We start from the raw sequence: 21,686 nt of genomic DNA, 5'->3' as shown, positions 1-21,686 counted from the left end.
ATCTTATATACTTAAGATGCTTGTATCCAATTAACTCAATACATGTGGATCTTTTATATATTCTTTTTATAATAAATTCTTGTTATTAATTAAATTAATGCATTAAAATTCACTTATCATGATTTGATTTGATATAAATATATTAAGTATATAAGGCTAAGCACATAAGTCTTGCCTTAACAATAATATTTATCCAAGTAGCATTAGACTAAGATGCATAAAAACCTCTTAACTTTGAGGCAGTTACATATGACCCCTATCACCTTTCAACATTTAAAATTAACTTCTCTAACTTTTAATTTTGTTTTTCAAAATCCCTTACCATTAATTATTTGTTATTTTATTAATATAGTCATTATCATGTCATATTAATGCAATACATATGGCACATGACATGAAAAAAATATTTTTTATTATTCTTTAACACAATTTAAGGAGGGATAAAATTGTAATTTCTACTTTTAACACACATGATGATGCTCTCATTTTTTTTTTAATTAAGTGACATTGTTCTCATTATTCACAAGTAACATAATTTAAGAGAAAATTTATAATTTTATTATTCTTTATCAATTAAAACAGCCTTTTATATTAAATAAATAAACTGCATTTTTTTGGCCAATAATAAACTGCATTTGAAGGTGAGTGCTTAGCATGCATATACTTGTAGGTTAAGGTAAATGTTCTCTAGTTTTCAGTATAAGTTTTCTTTCTGGTAATTACACAGGAGTGAGATTGAGTGCATGAAACCTAATTAATAGATTGGTGCAAAAAGGGCTGTTTTATCAAGAATAGAATTTAATATATAAAACTCAGAGAGATAGAAATTGATAAAGAATAATAAAATTATAATTTTTTTCTTAAATACTCTCTCTCACACAAAGACAAGACAATTTTACATATATAATACCCCTCTGCTTAATTTATAAAACACTTTTGAGAGATATTTGATATCTCAAAATATAAGATACTTTAACAAAAATAATATTCTTTTAGAAATAAAATATTAAATAAAATACTGTAAAATAATATAAGATACTTTAAAACACTTTATTAGTAATACTTTTTCAATATTATCCTTCGCATTAAATTCTCTCTTTTTAATATTCTTTCAGAAATAATATATTAAATAAAGATTGCCTAATTTGTTAGGTGAGATTATGTAATATTCTATTACCTTTATTTAACAATATTGATCATTAAGCAGTTGTTAGGTAAGATTACGTAATTTGATATACTCGCCTTATAAATAAAAAGGTATTAACTATCAATTTCTCTTTAAATAAATTTCTTCTATTTTGAAATATAGGACTTAAAAAATAGCCCTATATGTGAAACAAGCGTAATATTAATTAACTGTCCTTAAAAATTAAGTAAAATGTCTAATATATTAAAAATATATTACTTTCCCAAAAAATAAATCTTACATTTAAAACGTATGGAATATATATTATGTTCCTTGGGAGAGATAAAGTAAAAAATACTTCATCAAAATAAGAGATAAAGTAAAAAAGATATATAACTCATGGGCAATATCATTCTCTATCTTATTTCATATCATATAATGTCCTTTACCTCATACTCGTTTTCAGATCTTTAATGGCGCAAATCAACTTATGTTTCCCATTTTCCCTTCTCAATTTAGCAATCTTCAAAGTTACAAAATTGGATAGAATTATTCGTCCTGGAAGAAGCAACGACACTCATATCATATATTCCCATGTGTTCCACGAATTAATACAGACAGTTATGTTTTACTTTCTTTGTGGCCGAAGACTATAGATAGAAACAAACTTACATGAATTCATACAAGTATTAATCTGTTTAATTTACTGGCAAACAAATTTGTTGATAATCGATTTTTATTTATTTAATTAATTATGTTGTTATCAATACAATGATTACAATTATTTTTTACGTTTCCCAAGAATCATTTTCAAATACTACAAGAAATTAATTAATAGAATATTTTGAAAGAAAATAGACACGGTTCAACTATAATATTTATCCATTTCGAATTAAAATAATCAAATAGGAGAGGATGTTTGTTAAGAATCATCTACATGTGATAGAGAAAAAATACACATGACTACACAAATTTTGAATGTTTTGAAAAATTGGATTGAGAAATTAAAATCAAATCAAAACAATATATATTACATACACACACTACAAAAAAATTGACCTTTAACGGCGACATTTGTCACCATTAAAAGCTAAAAATTTGCCGTTGAAAGTTTTTAGCGACAACAAAAAGTCACCACAATGTCGCCGCGAGAGCTCTTGTCGCTAATTCAATCTGCGACGACAATAAAAATCACCGTTAAAAGTTGAGAATCAGCGACGACAAATGTTGTCGTAGAACAAAAAATTTGTCGCCGCCAAAAAATAGTCGCCACTGAAAGTTAAAAATCAACGACGACATTTTGTCGCCGCAAAAACCATACATCAGCGGCGATAAAATAGTCGCTGCTGAATGTTAAGTATCAGTGGCGACATTTGTCGCCGCATAAACTACCAATCAGCGGTGACTTTTTTGTCACCGCTGAAAAGTAATGTTGGTTCACTTACACATGGCACCACGTCACATCCACGTGGCGCCCCACCTCATGCCACATCACCCTCCACATAAAGCCCTGCCTTGTGCACGTGGTGCCATGTCACCCTCCATGTGTCACCCTCACCTCACGCCACATGGCGCCATGTCACCAATTTATATTTTCATTTTAAAAGTTATCTCCTTCAAGGTTTGAATCCATGACCTCCTCCTTTTGTGTCCAACCATTTTGCCACTGAGCTGGAATGAACCTATAGCCTATTATTGCATAATTAAATATATATACATATTATTAAACTATACAAACACACATATATATTAAATATTAAATATTATAAAATATCATTACTATCCTTAAATACTTCAATTTAATTCTTTTAATTTATAAAATTGCAAATTATATTATTTGTTTTGTCTAAAGTAAACTATAAATAAAATTGATACAATATCATTTGTATTATTTATTTTAATTTTTTTTACTTCTTGAGGTTGTTATATTATTTATTTTATTATTCATATTTATAATTATAATATAAAAAATATCTAAGAATAAATAGTAAAAATACTGATGATTATACATTAGTTTATAATTATTTATGTTTCTAAACTGGCATCAAGCTTTAAAGTTACTGGTGTTAAATGTAAAATTTGAATTGAAAAATTATATTAGATGAAATATCATTTTATGAATGAATAAATTTAAGTATCACATGTTTAATTATTATAAACAAGTAGTGTTATTGACTTCAACATTAATCCGATGACTTATGCTTTCTCTCTCTTCTCTTCAATCTTGAATATTTAAGATTTTTCACTTATTAGTTATAATTTTAAATTTAATTTGTTTTAGTTATTAATTAGTCAAAAAAATATATTAAAAATTTCATATTTATTTTGGCCATTAAACATCTCAACTGGCTTTTGAATAAAATTATCCAAACAAATTTCAGTTTATCTAATTGACTTTTAAAAAAAATATATTCAAACATAAATCATATTACATTTACTGACTTTTCTTCTAACCTTAGTTTGCTAACCTCGGTTGAATCTTAACCTCAGTTGTAAATTTTTTAAGACAAACACACACGTAAAATAATATGGTTTGGTTTAATTCTTTACTTTAGCTCATTAGCATTAAATAATACCTTAACCTTATCTTAAAGTTATAATTTAACTATAGAATATATTAAATGAAAACTCATTATGTTATTTTATATATTCATTATAAAATTAAAATAATACAACAAAATTAATGTCTTAAAATTTTAAATATTAGATAAATAAAAATAAAAATTATGACAAAATCAAACTTTCAGCGGCAACATTCAAAGTCGCCGGTAAAAGTCTCATTTTTAGCGGCAATGTTAAAAAGTCACCGCTGATTCTCAACTTTTAGCGACGACTTATATGTCACTAGTAAAACTTATAACATAAGTTTTTTTAAAAAATTATAACATATTTTAAAATATGTTGACGATTAGCAGCGATATTAAAAAGTCGCTCCTAATTCTCAACTTCAGCGGCGACTTATATGTCACCGTTGAAACTTACAACATAAGTTTTTTAAAAAAAATTATAATATATTTTAAAATATGTTGACAATCAACGGCGGCATTAAAAAGTCGCTGCTAATTCTCAACTTTCAACGGCGACTTATATGTCGCCACTGAAACTGAGACCTTCAACGGCAACATGCACTTGTCACCGCTGAAAGTCTGACAATCAACGGCACTTTTTAATATCACCACTGAAAATCACTATTTCAGTGGCAACTTCAAATATCGCCGCAGAAAGTCACACTTTCAACAGCGACTTTTATTGTCACCGTAGATTGTTCATTCTCAGCGACAACTTTTTAGAGTCACCACTGAAAATCATTTTTTTTTAGTGAGACACGTTAAAGAATTGGCATATTATTATTACTGAAAGCTATAGGTATGTATGCATTTATTATTTTTCTCTTGTTCACAAATGTCAGTTCACCAATACTCAATGTAAGATTTCAATAACACTCGTACATATTAGATTGCTGAATTGGAAATTAACTCTAATTATAATCAATTTTTACATAAGGAGTGACTTTTTATCGACAGCAAAACTCAATTTTTTTTTGTAGTAATTGGTGGATAGTCACTAATATATGTAATTATTTTAGTAATGCTATTTGAGCGGTGAAACCCTTCTTATCCATAATAAGCCTTAAACTCCATTCACATGAGCTTTTATCCATTTTTTAAAAATTAAGAAAAAAGGATGTGAAGATAGTTAAGGAATTAATGTGAGGGATACTTATGTTTAGTTACACACACGTATAATCATATTATTTACTATTTGAATGTAGGTTGAAAAAACACATAGGGGAATGGCACTAAAGGCCCTAAAAAGCAAGAATTTTGCAAATAAGGCCTAATAGAATTTGAAATTATTCTGAGAGTCTAAAGGCCTCATTTGCAATTATGTTTTGTGGTAAAATGACCAATTTGTATCTCCCATAACCAGCTGCTGAGCGAAAATTTCTTCTTCTTTCTCACTTCTTCCTCCCTCTTCCTTCTCTTTTTTCCTCTTTCAACACTGATGTAATAACCAAATTCATCTTCCTCCCTATCATGCTTCTCTATTCCCTCTCTTCTTCTTCCTCCCTCTTCCTTCTTTCTCTCATTTGAAGCTTTTTCGTTCAACAGGTATGAGTAGGCAATCCACTTTTATCCAGATAGCTATGGAGAAGACGATCAGGCATTCACCCAATTACATTCCTCTCACGCCAGCCAGGTTCTTGGAATGATCCATCATAGTGTGGAAAGAATGGATCAAGCTGCTGCATCTGACATTATTAGTTTTATTTTGTCAAAAAAGGATATAGAGAGAGTTTGAGCCATATCAGTTTTATCTAGTCATAATGTACGTGTTCACGTTCATTTAATGAAAAAAAGTTGTTATTTATGAACTTTTTGTTATTTCTGATACATATTTTTCTGCAGCTGATATACATGTTCTGGTATATATGTTATTTATGAAATTTATGTTGTTATTTATGGAGTTTATATCGTGCAAACTTTGCAATTAACTTGTACGGATATTTATGTGTATCATATCAACAAATCTTATGTTGTAAATATATGGACATTGTGTTGTTAGCAAATGGATACTTTCATATTATATACGGAATTTTTGTTCTTCATAAACTTGAGAAACTTTTTCAAATGTTCAGTTTAATCATACAAATCATGTGAAATAGATGGACATTATATTGTTAATAAATGGACCTTGTCATATTATATACAAACTTTTTATTGTTCATAAATTTGAGAAACTTTTTATTAAGCCTAGCCAACTGATAAACTGAATACATATGGATTTTCAGTTTAGAATATATGAACATTGTGTTGTGTATAGTGAATATTATGTTGTACATTGTCTGCTTAACTTGTACATTTTGTTAAACCTAGCCTATTGATAAACTAGACACACATGGACTTTCAGTTGAGAATATATGAATATTGTGTTGTGCATAGTGGATCTTGTGTTGTACATTGTTTGTTTAACTTATTGAAGAAAAAATGGTAGAAAATCATTTGAGATAGTTTGGACATGTACAAAGAAGATCACGGGAGGCACTAGTGAAAAGAGTGGAACATATAACTTTGAGCCCTGTTAAGAGGGGTAGAGGAAGGTATAAGAAAATACTCTTGGAAGTTATTGAATGCAATCTCTTAATTAATAATATTTCTAAAAGCTTGATAAATGATAGAGCATAATGGTGTCTTGCAATCCATGTAGCTGATCCCACCTAGTGGGATAAAGGCTTGTTGTTGTTGTTGTTGTTGTACCTTTATGTTGTTCGGATTTAGTTTTTATTATAAAGACTTCCAATGTTGAATTTAAGAATATATGCCCATTCCAAGCTATATGTATTATGATGAGAGAACCAACTCAATTAAAAAAGCCGATTAAGCATCATCCCATACTATGCAATGGGTGACTCTATATCTAATATTATTTCAAGAGAGCAATATTTCTACTACCATTTTGCTAGTTCTGTTTGCCATCAACACTTGTTCCTTCCTTTTGGTTCGCATTATCACTTGAAATTTGCCCAAAATTAAAGTGTTGCCATGTATCCATAATCAATAGTAGTGATATTTATTTTGAGGCTATTTTATTTTGTTGAACGTAATAATTGTTAGTTACAAAGAATAAGTTTAGTTTGGATAACATTCCAAGGACCACAAGCCCAAAAAGTTCATAAAGGTCGACATTGGATATGATCTAACCCATTAATGTTGTGCATAACTTATTTAATAAAAGGTATGTAGGCGGCACCGGTGACAGACATGAACAGCGAACTACAAACTGCTTGAGTCATGTCTGGAAGGACATTGTGCTTAAGAACTATTCCAGCAGACTGTAACGACGAACCGGCAATTCTCCAGGATTAAACAAGCACTTCCTGTGACAGAGCAAGGGAATAGAACAACAGAGACTAAAAATAGACACAGACAAACATGAGAGCAGAAGGTAAAGGGAGGAGAGAACCCCAAAAACTCAAGAGGCTGGTCACCATTTTCTGTCAGCACCCAGGGGCTATATATAGCCTGAAGACGGAGACACAAACGCTGGCTCATAATCACCGGTTAATGCTTCGGTTACACACATTTTAAACAGCAAAACGTACATTGATTAATGCTTCGGTTACACAGTCCATTAATCCGCAGACGTTTGGCAAACAAACGTTTAAGACATTAACTTCACAAAATCCAAAGGTTTTCGGGTAAGCTAAAAATAATTGTTTATTTAATTTTTAAAAAAAACCCAGTAAAAGGAATACATTGCCTCTTGAACTCATGCACAAGGGGCAAATCGAATGATTTCAACTGCAATTGCCTTGTGTTGGCCTGTCTCATGTGCGCGAGGCCACTTCTCCTCCAAGCCCATTTTACTAGCCCACTTCATTTCATAGTATATATACACTAGGAGAGTCCTTCTTTTAGTTAATGTGGGACTTTGACACACACACACTTTTGACACACATACAACAAGGTATATATACTATAGTATATAATTCACTCTTTCGATCTGTAAACCATTTTGGTGGTTATATCTTGAATGGGATATTCAAAAGCTAGAAATCATTATGGAAAAGCCAACCCATTTAAATAACTAGCTCATTAAGCATTTCATTCTACTCAACATGAAACTCAGCATGTATGTAAAGAAAGGTTAAAAAGAAAAAAAGATCAATATCTCCATGAGATAGAATGATGGGTGAAGAAAAACCTTTTGATAAGAATAAATAGCTAGAAATTGTCTTGGCAAAACCAACTCATTTAAATAGCTAGTCCATTAAGCATCTCATTATGCTCAACATGTTGCGTAATGATTAAAGAAAAGGTTAAAAAAAATAAAGAAAAGATCAATATCTCGATGAGATATAATGATGGGTGGGTGAAGAACCAAAAACCTTTTGGGCTATCGGTCATAGCAACTGGTTGGGGGATCACATAGGCTTTGACACGATCTCCTCCAACATATGCTACCTCTTAATGCCTCCAAAGTTCATCCAGTATTTGACCGCACCAAACGTGCTTTTATTTCTTCTCCCTCAATGTCGTTATTACCACTAATCCTTAATTAATATATAAACAAGATAATTAACCACAAGTGCGTATAACAGAATTAAAAGCACCATATTTTATTTATTAGCACAAGCAAGCTTTTTATTAGGTACCTAGGTAGAGAACGAGAGTGTACGTACGTACCATAGGGTCCCAAAAACACGAGTCCGCAGAGCCAAACCAAATAGGGGATTGCATGCATGAAAATGCCACAACATGTCCAATAATTTTTTGGAACAACATTTTCATATCCATAGATGTGATCGCTTGGGTTTTCTGTATCCGCCATGCTTTCGGGAAGAGCTACGATCAAACATGAACTTGGTCTAATTTTCAGATCACAAGTATAAAGCAAAACTAAGCTAAACAAATAAAACACTTTCTTTTCGTAAACACGAACTTGCCAGTCTGCTGAGATTTCGATGGATGGTAGGTGCTCCTCGATGGTTTCACGTATATACCTTCTGCATGAAAAAGGAAATTATATAAATATAAACAATAATTACTCCCTCCATTGTTTTTTTATAGGCCAAAATAGACAAGAGTTGAATTTTAATATTTATAAAACAATACAATTTACAAAATTTAGGTAGTAATTAATATGATTTTTGATTTTTCAAAAATACCTTTATAAAAATAATGGCCTTAGTTGATAATTAAGAGAGTGGGTGAGAAAAATTTAATTAAGGGTATTTTCAGAACGGAGGGAGTATAATTAAGGGGAGCATACATGCGTACTAGTGATGAAGAGGTCAATTATATTTGTTATACTCTTCAAGTCCTATTTATAGGATAGAAAGATAAAATTAATTTTGATCATGTTTATAGGGTACTTAATTAATTTCTATGTTCATTTTGCATTTATGCTCTTATTAAATGTTTAAAAAATTATTAAAAATAATTGTTTTGTCCTTATTAGGAGAAAGAGATGAACTTATTAAATTTTAAGACAGAATTAATAAGGTTTAAGGTTTTCTCTTTGATTCCAATATAACATGCATCAAGTGATTCATAAATAGAACTAAATGGAGTACTTACACTTATATGCCAACCTGGCATACCATCTAAAATTACTGGTGCTCCTTTCGAAGGCAGAAGGTTCGTCGGCTAGGATATAGAACCCTCAGTTTCCCATTGGTCCTGTTTGATGATTTCAGATGCCAACTCTGCAGTGAATAGACTTGTGTACGTGAGCAAGAATTAATTAGTTAAATGTATCAATAAATAAATCATTAATTAGTTGTAAATTTATAACGGTTCTGCTTCCTCCTACAATATTCACGAGTCAAATTTAGAAATTTACAATTTATTGCATCAATTTTTCAGAATAGTATTTACATTAAAAAAATATTAATCCACAAGTAAATGAAACTTTCACGTATAAACTACACATAATCCAAAATAGAGTTATTAAACTACAAAACTGACATACTGCTTATTTTTTCTTTGGTACTTTAAAACTCAAATTAGTGTCATTTCAAGCTTAGCAAAGGGAGCAAACCGATATATATATAGGGATAATGAACATTCAGGTCATCAATTTTTTTTTTTGAATTATCAACTTGGCTCCTTATATTTTTTTAAATTATTATGTGAGTAATTTAAGTTTTAAAACATAAATGGACTCATGTGTAAATTATATTAATGACATGGCATGTATATATAACTTAATGAGGAAAAAAATTAACCCTTAAATTAGTTTAATTTTTATCAATATAATCCCTTGCACAATGTTTTGTTCTCTTGTTTTTAAAATTTAGTATGTTTTTTTCCATTTAAATAATCATACTTTTTTATATTAATTTAACAATGTAGCTTCCTTTTTAAACATCAAGGACCAAATCCATAACTGAAATAAACTTAGAGGACTGAATTGATAAAAATTAAATTTTAAAAATTAAATCAATATTTGAGTGAGGATTAAAAGTTGCATTATCCAAAAAAAAAAAAGCAACCCAGTGGACCCATTTCCAAAACTGAGTCACCGATTCATTAGCCTAACCGGGGGCAATTCTAGGTTTACTAGTAATTAATTTACTGACCAAAGTAGTCTCGGCTGATGGCACGATGAAGGACTGTCTGGCCATCGCTTGTTCTTCTGCATGGCCCAAGAGACTGGTCGGCGCAACAAGATTGGAGGTAAAAGAAAACTTCCTTATGCCCACTTACAGCAGCCGAGAACAGAGGAGCCTCTCCTTTTTCGTTGCATTCTTCAATCAACACGTGTCTTTGATGATGATGATCAGCTTCAATGATGCACTTACACATCTTGAGTGACCCTATAAATGCTGCACAATGCAACGCTGTGTCCCCTGCAACACTCTTTTGTTTCAAACTCTCCAACGCCAACGATGTCTGCTTAATTTCACGCACCAGCTGCTCAACGGCGTCTGTATTGTTGTCGTTTGCTGCCACATGCAACGCCGTGTCTTCATCGCTGTTGACCGGCATCATGTGATTCGTTGCGTTTTCTTTGTATGCCTTCACCACTTCACTCCATTTACCTTCTAACGTCAAATGGTATAAATCCAATGCCGTCATCGAAAGATGTTCCATAAATAGTGAATCCATGTATTCCATTTTGCAGCAATGCGAGAATTACTAACGAAACTCTCGAGGTCGTGTGGTAGTCACCATGTTGCGTGGCAGCCTTTTATACATGATTGATTACCACACTCATGTCCCTTATGTCTGAAAAAGCACAGAGCAGGAATCTCGGGGAAGCGATTAGAATATGACATTTGCTTTTATGGAAAGGGCGTGGCATTATTATCTTTTGCTCTTTAATTAATGGGCAAGACTTATACCTTTACCTTATATACTTGATATACTTTCATCCAATTAAATTAAGACATATAAATTTTATTATATTAATAATATTAATTACAAAAATTTATTATAAAAATAAATAATCTGTCATAGATATAGATGTTTTGATTTAATTGAAAATAAACACTTTAAGTATATAAATTTAAGTATATAAATTTTTTCCTTAATTAATTTCAATTTTGTTATTTATGTTGTGGAATACGTTGTTTACCACTTCCAATGTGACGACCAACCTTAAAATATTATATATTTATGTTCTCAACAATTTGTTATTTGTTTTAAGTCAGTCGATATATAATTGCTTATATATAATCTATCATATATATTGTTTAACAAATTTCAATCACAACTTTTATTTAAAAAATTATAATTTTTATTCTGTGAATAGAAAAAATTAAACAAATAATCACAATTTTTTAGGTATAATTTTTATTATTAAAAAAAAGTTCTTAAAATAACAAACCCTATCACAACTTTTTGTTTAAAGAATCACAAAAATCGAATAAGAAATAATAACTTGTCAATAAAGATAAAATGATCTTTTTAATTTAAAATTATTGACAAAGAGGTCTGTAAAAACTTCAATAAAATTATGTCATTATAAAGAACTAAATTGTTGTTTATATAATTTGAAGAAATTTTATTATCATTTTTCTAATTTGATATACTCACCTTTTAAATTCAAAGGTATTAATTGCTCCTTAAATTTATGAATTTTCTTCTATTTTGAAATATAGGACTTAAAAAAAGCCTTATATTTAAAACAAACGTAGGATTAATTAATTATCCTTGAAATTAAGTAAAACGTCTAATATATTAAAAATATATTACTTTCCCAAAAAATAAATCTTACATTTAAAACGTATGGAACATATATTATGTTCCTTCGGAGAGATAAAGTATAAAATACTTCATCAAAATAATAGATAAAGTAAAAAGAAATATAACTCCCATGAACAATAACATTCTCTATCTTATTTCATATCGTATGACGTCCTTCATGTTTCCCATATTTCCTTCTCAATTTAGAAATCTTTTTTTGGACGAAAGAAACTGCTACTCATTTAAAAACCAACAAAAGGTCCAGGAATAACAAAGGAAGAAACGAAACTGAAAGAGAAAAAACATCAAAAGAAAAGTCAAATAAAAAACATCGAGTGGGTACACATGCAAGTAAGTATTTCAAATTTATTACCTAATTAGAATGAAAATTATAATATTAATTTAATAAATTTAATTATTTGTATTTTCTTTATAGTGTCTTCAACAATTAAAAAGTATAGAGTGTGGTTATTATGTGATGATTTTTATATATGAAATCATCATTCAATATATTATTCACTCATTTAATCAGATAATAATTTATTAATAATGATTTATATTATGAAGCTTGCTATATACTTGAGTTATTATTCATGTGTATATTGTTATTGAAGTTGCACCACTTTCAAAGTTTAGAGCCATATTCTAAGAATTGAGATATATACGCAATATTTGGACTAGTTTTTTTTTTAGAATTATATAATAGGGTTAGAGTAGAAACTTTCTAAATATTTGTATTGAAAATGTAGATTTTTAGTTGATATGTTTGTACAAGATATATTTGTATTGGTCTCTAAAACTATTGTTTATTTATTAATGCAGATTTTGTAAGAGATGTATATAGCTATAAGTGATTCTATAAAAAAAAATATAATATTTACAGCCACAGTTATAACAATAACTACGGTAAAAGATGCATCTATGGTGATGGTTGTAAATACATCTTTTTTTCACCCCCATAAAGCATTTTTCACCATAGGTGAAGCTTTAATCTGTGGTGAAAAATAACAGGCCAAGCTTAGATTTGTGGCGAAAGATACTATTTTTCACCATAGGTGAAGCTGGGATCTGTGGTGAAAAATTGCTTCTTTTGCCACAGTTCCATTTTGACCTGTAACAAAAAATGTCTATTTACTACTACACAACATTTTATTACACAATGCTTTTTGTCTCCTAAAATGCATTTTAACTATGATGAAAAATGCGTTTTGTGCTAATGGTACTCTTTAGTTTTTTAAGCTTGAATGAAATTTTAAAGGCTTAACTGTTGGCTATAAAAAAAAGGACCTTTGGCTGCAGCTAAAGGTCAAAAATCAAGATTATGAAAATGGTCCATATAATTAGGCCTAAAATATAGCCTAATACCACATAGAGTTCAATTCTAAGTCCTAATTGGTATTCGATAAATTCATTAGCCATCTATATTTAATCTATGTTAACTCCCAAATGTATAATTTGCCTCTAATTACCCAATTAACTTTAAATTAAATTTTTCAAGATGTTGCACCAATCATCCCTAAAAAAGAGTTCATTTGTTGACAGTCATAAACAGAGAGCACACTCCTTCTAGCTTAGGTCCATTCGCAGGCGAAGACACTACTTTGTGTCTCATTCACAGACAATATTAGCCTACAACTTTACTCTCTCTTGAAATTTAATATTAAACCTTAAATCTTAATCTTACATCAATCTTACTTAATTCCTAGTTCATTATTAACCTTTGGTTTAAATTTTTAGAATGTTACACATGCTCAAAAGGTTCACTCCTTGTTCTGCTATAGTAGACATGGAATATGTTTGAGTGACTGTCTGATCTATTGAGTTTTAGCTTTTTTTGCTATGGTAGCCCTGTGTGTTTGGCTTGAATCTTTTTCTATCATAGTTGGGCTCATGTTAGATTATTAGGGTTGCTCTAATATCATCGTGGAGTTTAGGTCAGTCTTTTCCATCATGATAGAGTTAGGTTGTTTCTTTTCTATCATGGTAGGTAAATCCCTCGCTGCCATGATAGGGAATTGCCTAAGGTGGTTTAGTAGTTTAGGTCATCATAAAATGTGCCTGCGCCTTGGTGGGAAATGTTTCTCTCAAAAAAAATCATGAAAAAATCTTGACAAAAATAAAAATTTTAAAAATAAAAATGATTCAAACAATTGTACATGATATTTCTCTCATATTTTTTTTGAAAGAATCTTTCTCTGGCCTATTCCACCAAACTAAATTACTTTATTAGCTAAATAATAATTCTCATTATATTTATAAATTTTAAATTATACACCTTTTTTGGCAAGATTAAATTATATACCTTTATTCTAAAATATTAAATCCGTAATTCCCTTGCCTTCATTTTTAGATTCCCTCCTCCATTTGGTTACTTTGTCTCGGATTCTACTCAAGCTCAAGTCTCATTCAATTCTCTTCTCGAACTCTCAACTTTGGCCTCTATGTTAGTTTCCTTTCTTTCTTATAGTTTGATTTTTTTTCCTTCTCCAAATTCTAGGTTGAATGATTGAATACTGATCTCTTTTCTAAACACCTTTGGGATTGTGTGATTGCTACCTTCTACCTTTGTCAATCTCAGTCTCACAATCTCGCAGCCTTCAACTTTTAGTCTCTGTCCCATGCGTCTCTAGCCCCAATGGATCGCATATGAAGCTCGAGAGCATCAATTAAGAGCTGAATTGGTAGAAAATAAGAAATTTTTAAAGAAGACGATGGCTCAATATTAATTTAAGTTCTCCACCAGCAAACAGGTATTAACTACATATGCTCCTATGATTGAAGATCAAGGAAGCAATGAGTTGATAGTGATGATTAGCCGTATAAGAATTTATTATGACTTTAATTTGGATTACTTATAAACTTGTTTATTCTAGATATACTTTCATAATTAGTTATATTTGTTTGCTGCATCGATGCTTTTATTGGTATTTGAAATTGTCTCTGTAACAGGAAAGGGGCTGAAAGAAACAAAATTTGATATTAATTTAATTTGCCGATTTCTCATGAATTCTCTCAAAAATTTACACGAGAACTATTTTCTCTTGAAAGAAAAATACCTGAATCTGTGTTTCCATTTGTCCATTTCTCTTGAAATTTTTTGACAGAAAATAGTTCTCATAAAATTTGTCAAAAGAAACATACAAAAACTGACATTTCATTTGCTCATTTCTCTTCAATATGTTTGTGAGAAATATTTTCGCTCAACAATTTTCGAGAGTCATTCTCTTAAATAATTGTGAGATTCTTTCGGTATTATTCGAGAGAATAGTTCTCTTTGATATTCTTGAGAGAATTTCTCTCAGCTATTTTTGGATAAACTTTTTCTTAAGATATTTTTAAGGGAAGTTCTCTCAAAATTGTTTGAGAAAAGTGTATTTTCTTGAAATTGTCCAAGAGAATAAACTTCATTTGAAAATTTTTGAGAGAACATAATTTTAGCTACAAGATTTTACTCCCACTTTTTAGAGAAAATTTAAGAGAATTGCCATTTCTCTCAAATTCTGCAGGTTTTCTCTCAAAATTATACTACGAAAAATTTGTTTTTTGTTTGTAATGTTTTAGGAAAGAATGAGAAAATTTTATCTATTGAAATAAAAATCAAATAATATATAGCATATTGTTCATGATATGATATGATACAAATTTATAATTACATTATATACTTAATTGTTGTTATTTAATATACTAATCAAAGGGTGGGACTCTCAAGATCTGAGCTTCAAGTTACTGATTACATTATAACAGGAGATTTTAATACATAGTAGTAAAATTTGAAACGATACAAATATGGGGAAAAAAAATTAAGCGGTATAGCAAGGAAATCGTAATTTCAAATGACTTAAAGTAGCTAGAGTTGTTGATAGCAAAACATAGTTCTTGTCGATAACAATTTCAGATACATCACTGTACCCTTCCAATATAGCGAGAAATCCACTATACAATATACCATAATTTATGGTACCTCTCAAATATCTCAAGACTCTTACCAGAGCCTCCCAGTGTTTACTGCCTGGACAATGGGTATATCTGCTCAATCTGCCTACAGCATAAGCTATATTAGGCCTAGTAAAGTTCATCAAATGCAACAGACTCCTAATAATCTGTGCATACTCAGATTGAGCAACTGGGTCACCCTTGTGATTTTTAATTGCACGCTCGAATCATAAGGAGTACCCAGAGGAGCAACTTCAAGATGTCCAAACTTTTTGAAAATTTTCTCAACATCATGTTCTTGGGAAAGCAAGATTTCATTTTCATTCCTTATGATTTTTACACCCAAGCTTACCTTGGCTTCACCCATATCTTTCACGTCAAAATTTAAATAAAGAAAATTTTTTGTTTAATTAACAACACACATACTACAACCAAAAATTAGCATATCATCCACATACAAGCATATAATCACACAATCATTATTCACAAGCTTTGTATAAACACATCTTTCTACTTTAACAGTAGAAAATCCACCAGTTGTCAAAACTTGATCAAGTTTTTCATGCCATTGCTTAGGCGCTTGTTTTAAGCCATACAAAGACTTTATAAGTTTACAAACTTTATTTTCTTGCCCAGGAATCACACATCCCTCAAGCTGTACCATGTAAATTTCTTCTTCCAAATCACCATTTAAAAAGGCAGTTTTAACATCCATTTGGTGAACAAAAAGTTTGTAAATTGAAGCCAAAGCAATAAGAATTCTTATAGAAGAGATTCTAGTCACAGGAAAAAATGTGTCAAAATAATCTATATTTTCTTTTTGAGTAAAACCCTTGGCTACAAGCTTTGCTTTATACTTATCAATTGAACCGTTTGGAAAATATTTTTTCTTAAAAATCCATTTACACCTAATAGCCTTAGCTCCTTAGGAAAAATCTGATAAAACCTAAGTTTTATTTTTCCTTAAAGAATCAATTTTAATTTTTATTGCTTCTTTCCAAAATTTGGCATCAGGAGAAGAAATAGCTTCATAAAAATTTAACGGTTCATCTTGTACTAAATAAGTATAAAAATCATCTCCAAAACTTATTTCTTTCCTTTGCCTTTTACTCCTCCTTAAAACTAAATCCTCATTAAAATTTTGTTCAAACTCTGAATTCTCAACAGATTTAGAAACATGCTTAATTTTCAAGGGAAAAATATGTTCAAAAAATTCAGCATCCTTAATCTTTACAATTGTGTTTTGATCTAAAACATCACTTTTTAAAACTAAAAAATGATACGATGCACTTTGTTCAGCATACCCAATAAACATACAATCAGAAGTTTTAGAACCAATTTTCCTCTTTTTAGGATCAGGCAATAAAACTTTCGCAAGACACCCCCACACTTTCAAATATTTTAAATTTGGGGTAAACCCTTTCCATAACTCATAAGGTGTTTTCTTTGTTTTCTTATGAGGTATCCTATTTTGTAAAAAACATGCAGTCAAAATAGCTTTACTCCACAAGTTATCAGGTGCAGAAGAACTCACAAGCAAAGAATTCATCATTTCTTTAACGTTCTATTTTTTCTTTCTGCAACACCATTAGACTCAGGAGAATAAGGAGGTGCTATCTCATGTATAATCCCTTCTTTTTCACAAAAATCATTAAACAAGACATATTCTCCACCTCTATCAGCTCTAACCCTTTTAATCCTTTTGTTTAACTGATTCTCAACCTCTGCTTTATATAAAAGAAATTTTTTAAAAGCCTCATCTTTATTTCTTAACAAGTATACCTTAGTATATCTTGAAAAATCATCAATAAAAGTGATATAATATTTTTTACCACCTCTAGTCATGGTTTGTTTTAAATCACCTAAATCTGTGTGAATTAAAGATAATAATTCAGATTCTCTTTGACTAGAAAAGTGAGGTTTTTTACTTTGTTTAGTTTCTGCACATACTTCACAGTTTCCAAAATCATTGTTTTTAATTTCAAAAAGTAGTCTAAGTTGTCGCATTCTATTTATATAACCTTTAGTGGCATGACCTAGTCTAGCATGCCACAGATTAAAGGAATCAACCATATAAACAGGCATATACTCATAAGATTCAGTCTTATTCATTTCATCAACATTCAAAACAAACAATCCCTGATTTCAATACCCTTTGCCTACAAACACATTATTTTTTGTCATTACAATCTTGTCAGATTCAAATGACACTTTAACCCCAGCTTTCCCTTAAAGAGCAACTGATACTAAGTTAGCTCTAACTTCAGGCACATGCAGAATATCATTTAGAGCCAAAGTCTTTCCTGATGTGAGCTTTAAGACCACTTTCCCTTTTCCTTGAACTTTAGCAGTTCGGAAATCAGCAAGGTAAATATGGTCTTCCCCTTCCTTTACAGGATTGTAGGTGGTAAACATCTCTTGGCTAGCACATATGTGCCTGGTAGCCCTGGAGTCTACCACCCATTTCTTCACATCAAAAATTAAGAGAGCTTGTGACACCACTACAGTAATGATGTCATCATTACTGTCACCATCTCATTGTACTAAATTTACATTTGGCTTTCGAGGCTTATCACGGTTTGCTCTCTTCCTACACTGTGCTGCATAGTGTCCTGGTTTACCACAGACACAATAGTCTCCTTTCTTTTTGAAAGACGGGTTAGAAGCATTGGGTTTGTAATCAGATTTCCTATTCTTCTTGTCTTTAGTTTTAGAATCATACCTCTTGTTGTGAGGCTTTGTCTCCACCAGGTTGGTTTTGGATGTCATTTCTCTGGTTTAAGCTACATGTATTGCCTTACGATTTGTGTGTTCGATGATGATGTGAGTGATCAGGTCAGTCAAGGATAGCTGCTTCTGTTTGTGTTTCAGCTGCTATTTATAGTCAGACCATGATTCTGGCTATTTCTCAATCAGTATCCCAGCAACAAACTCGTCTGGTAGGTTGATGTTTTCAGCACGAAGCTCCTCCAGCAGCTTATGATATTCATTGATTTGCTCATTCACATCCTTGTTCTCAGTCATCTCCCATTTGTAGTAGTTGCCCATAACGAACTTTTGTTTGTCGGCATTCTCAGCAGTGTACTTTGTCACCAAGGACTCCAATATCTTACAAGCTTCCTTATAGACACAGTAGACATCAAACAAATCATTAGATAAAGTACTAATGATAGTGTGTCGGCATACCTTGTTTGCATGAGTCCTTGCAACTCTCTGGGCTTGATCAGTATCAGCAGGAGGCTCGAATTGAGCAAGAGCAGCAGCCACACCATGCATGTCAAGAACGGTGAAGACTCGTTCTTGCTAGCATTTGAAGTTCTGGCCATCAAAGACTTCTATCTTCGATATGTCCGAGAACGGCCTCGGTAGGGGAATGGCAACAACGACAAGGACATACTGACCTCCAGCCGAACCACTATGGACACCTTCAGGAGTGACATTTTTAGCACTGTTCGTCGCCATTGGATTGACTAGTTCTTAAGAATGTAAGCGGCACCGACGGCAAATGTGAACACATCGAACTTCTATCTGCTTGAGTTGTGCCTGAAAGGACACTGTCCTTAAGAACTATTCTGGCACACCTGGATGATGGACTGGCGGTTCCCCAAGATTAAACAACACTTCCTACGATGGAGCAAGGGAGCAGAACAACAGAAACTAAAAGTATGCATAGACAAATAGAAGGTAGAAGGAGGAGAGAACCTCAAAAACTCAAGAGGCTTAGCTTTCTATCAGCACCCAGGGGCTATATATAGCCTGAAAATGGAGACACAAATGCCGAGTCATAATCACCGGTTAATGCTTCGGTTACACACACATTAAACAACAAAACGTTCATGGATTAATGCTTCAGTTACACACGCCTTAAACAGCAAAAACGTATACGTCCATTAATCCGAAAATGTTCAGCGTTCATTAATCTGGAGACATTTGGCAGACAAAATGTTTAAGTCATTAACCCATAAAATCAGTTTTCAGAAAAGGCTTAATGTCCAAAAACTGCCAAGGCCTCAAGTTCAAATTCAAAACAGCAAAATTAGAGGTTTTTTCAAGTAAGCTAAAAATAATTATTTATTTAATCATTTTTGTAAAAATAGCTCGGTAAAAGGAACCCAGTGCCTCTTGAACTCACGCACAGGGGGCGAATCGGCTGATTTCAACTGCGATTGCCCTGTGTTGGCCTGTCTCATGTGCGCGAGGCCACTTCTCCTCCAAGCCCATTTTACTAGCCCACTTCATTCCTTAGTATATATACATTAGGAGAATCTTTCTTTTAGTCAATGTGGGACTTTGACACACACACACACACTTTTGATACACATATAACAAAAAATGTCCATCACCAATATCTTGGTGATTCTGTTTGCCATCAATACTTCGTTCCCCTTTTTGGTTCACATTATCACCTGTAATGTGCTTAAATTAAAGTCTTGCCATATGCACAATCAATAGTGACATTATATATATATATATATATCTCTCTCTCTCTCACACACACTGTTTTCTCAACAGGGGAAGAGAGGGAGTAATTTCTATTACCAATATTCTTCTCGTTCTATTTGCCATCAATACTTTATTCCCCTTTTTGGTTCGCATTATCACTTGCAATTTGCCCAAATTAAAGTTTTGCCATAGGCACAATCAATAGTGATATATATATATATATATATATATATCACACACACACACTGCTTTCTTAACAAGGGAAGAGAGGGAGTAATTTCTTTTGATTTTGAGGCTAATAAGATGTCAGATTCGTGTATCGACAAAAGGGATTCATGATATTTATTTTGAGGCTATTTTATTTTCTTAAATGTAATAATTGTTAGTTAAAATGAATAAGTTTGGTTTGGATAACATCCCAAAGACCACAAGCCCAAAAAGTTCATAAAGGTTGACATTGGATATGGTCTACCCATTAATGTGGGGCATAACTTATTCAATAAGAAGCACTTCCTCTGTTTCAAAATATAAGCATTTTTCTTAAGCTATTTTAGTTCAAAATATAAGCAACTTAATACATGTAAAAATTAGTTTTTATTTTATCCCTTATCTTTATTAATTTAAATCCTTATATAAGGTTATCTCTAGCCCATTATGAGGTGCATTGGTAATTGGGATTAAAGATAAAAAAAGAAAAAAAAATTATATTCTTATAAAAATGATTACTTTATTGATATGCAAATTTTTATTAAAAACTGTTTATATATATTTTGGACCAAAGAGAGATTATACTATATATAATTCACTTTTTCAATTTGTAAACCATCTTAGTTAGTATATATCTTGAGTGGGATACAATATCTTCTGAAAAACTAGAAATTATTATGGGAAAACCAACTCATTCAAATAGCTAGTCCATTAAGCATTTCATTTTACTCAACTAGTTGTGTAAAGATTAAAGAAAAGGTTAAAAAATAAAAAAAAAAGAAAAGATCAATGTCCCCATGAGATATAATGATGCTGGGGTGAAGAACGAAAAACCTCTTTGGCCAACGATCTCATGACAAGGTTTGGGCATCGTGTAGGCTTTGAGACGACCTACAACATATGCTATCTCTTTATGCCTCCAAAGTTCATCCAATATTTGACCACACCAAACGTGCTTTTCTCTCTTCTTCCTTAACATCTTTATTACCACTGATCCTTAATTAATATATATAAACAAGCTAATCAAGCACAAGTGCGTATAACAGAATTAAAAGCACCATCAATTATTTATTAGCACAAGCTAGCTTTTTATTTAGCAACTAGGTAGAGAACGAGAGTGTATGTACATACCATAAAGTTGTTGGCAATAGCTGGTGAAATTATAGCCTGAGCCGTGCTCAAGGACACTATCCTTAAGAGCTATTCTACCACACCGAGTTGATCGTGCAGTAGCTCTCAGAATTAAACAGACTCTTCCTATTAAAAGTAGGGATACAAAACAA

General features: G+C 31.3%; 1 protein-coding gene across 1 annotated transcript; it reads right to left on the bottom strand.

Annotated features, from left to right (window-relative positions):
- Window positions 1–10,203: 10,203 nt before the first annotated feature.
- LOC129307420 (uncharacterized) lies at window positions 10,204–10,710 on the bottom strand. Its single transcript, XM_054948377.1, has one exon. The coding sequence runs from the start codon at window positions 10,708–10,710 to the stop codon at window positions 10,204–10,206; it is 507 nt and encodes a 168-aa protein (XP_054804352.1).
- Between the last annotated feature and the right edge of the window lie 10,976 nt (window positions 10,711–21,686).

Source organism: Prosopis cineraria, unplaced genomic scaffold (genome assembly GCF_029017545.1).
Source record: "Prosopis cineraria cultivar Desert tree isolate PC_DT_omini unplaced genomic scaffold, ASM2901754v1 PC3, whole genome shotgun sequence".
In the NCBI taxonomy this organism is placed as follows: Eukaryota; Viridiplantae; Streptophyta; class Magnoliopsida; order Fabales; family Fabaceae; genus Prosopis; species Prosopis cineraria.
Note: the sequence above shows the minus strand (reverse complement) of the source record. Positions and strands in the feature narration are given on the sequence as shown.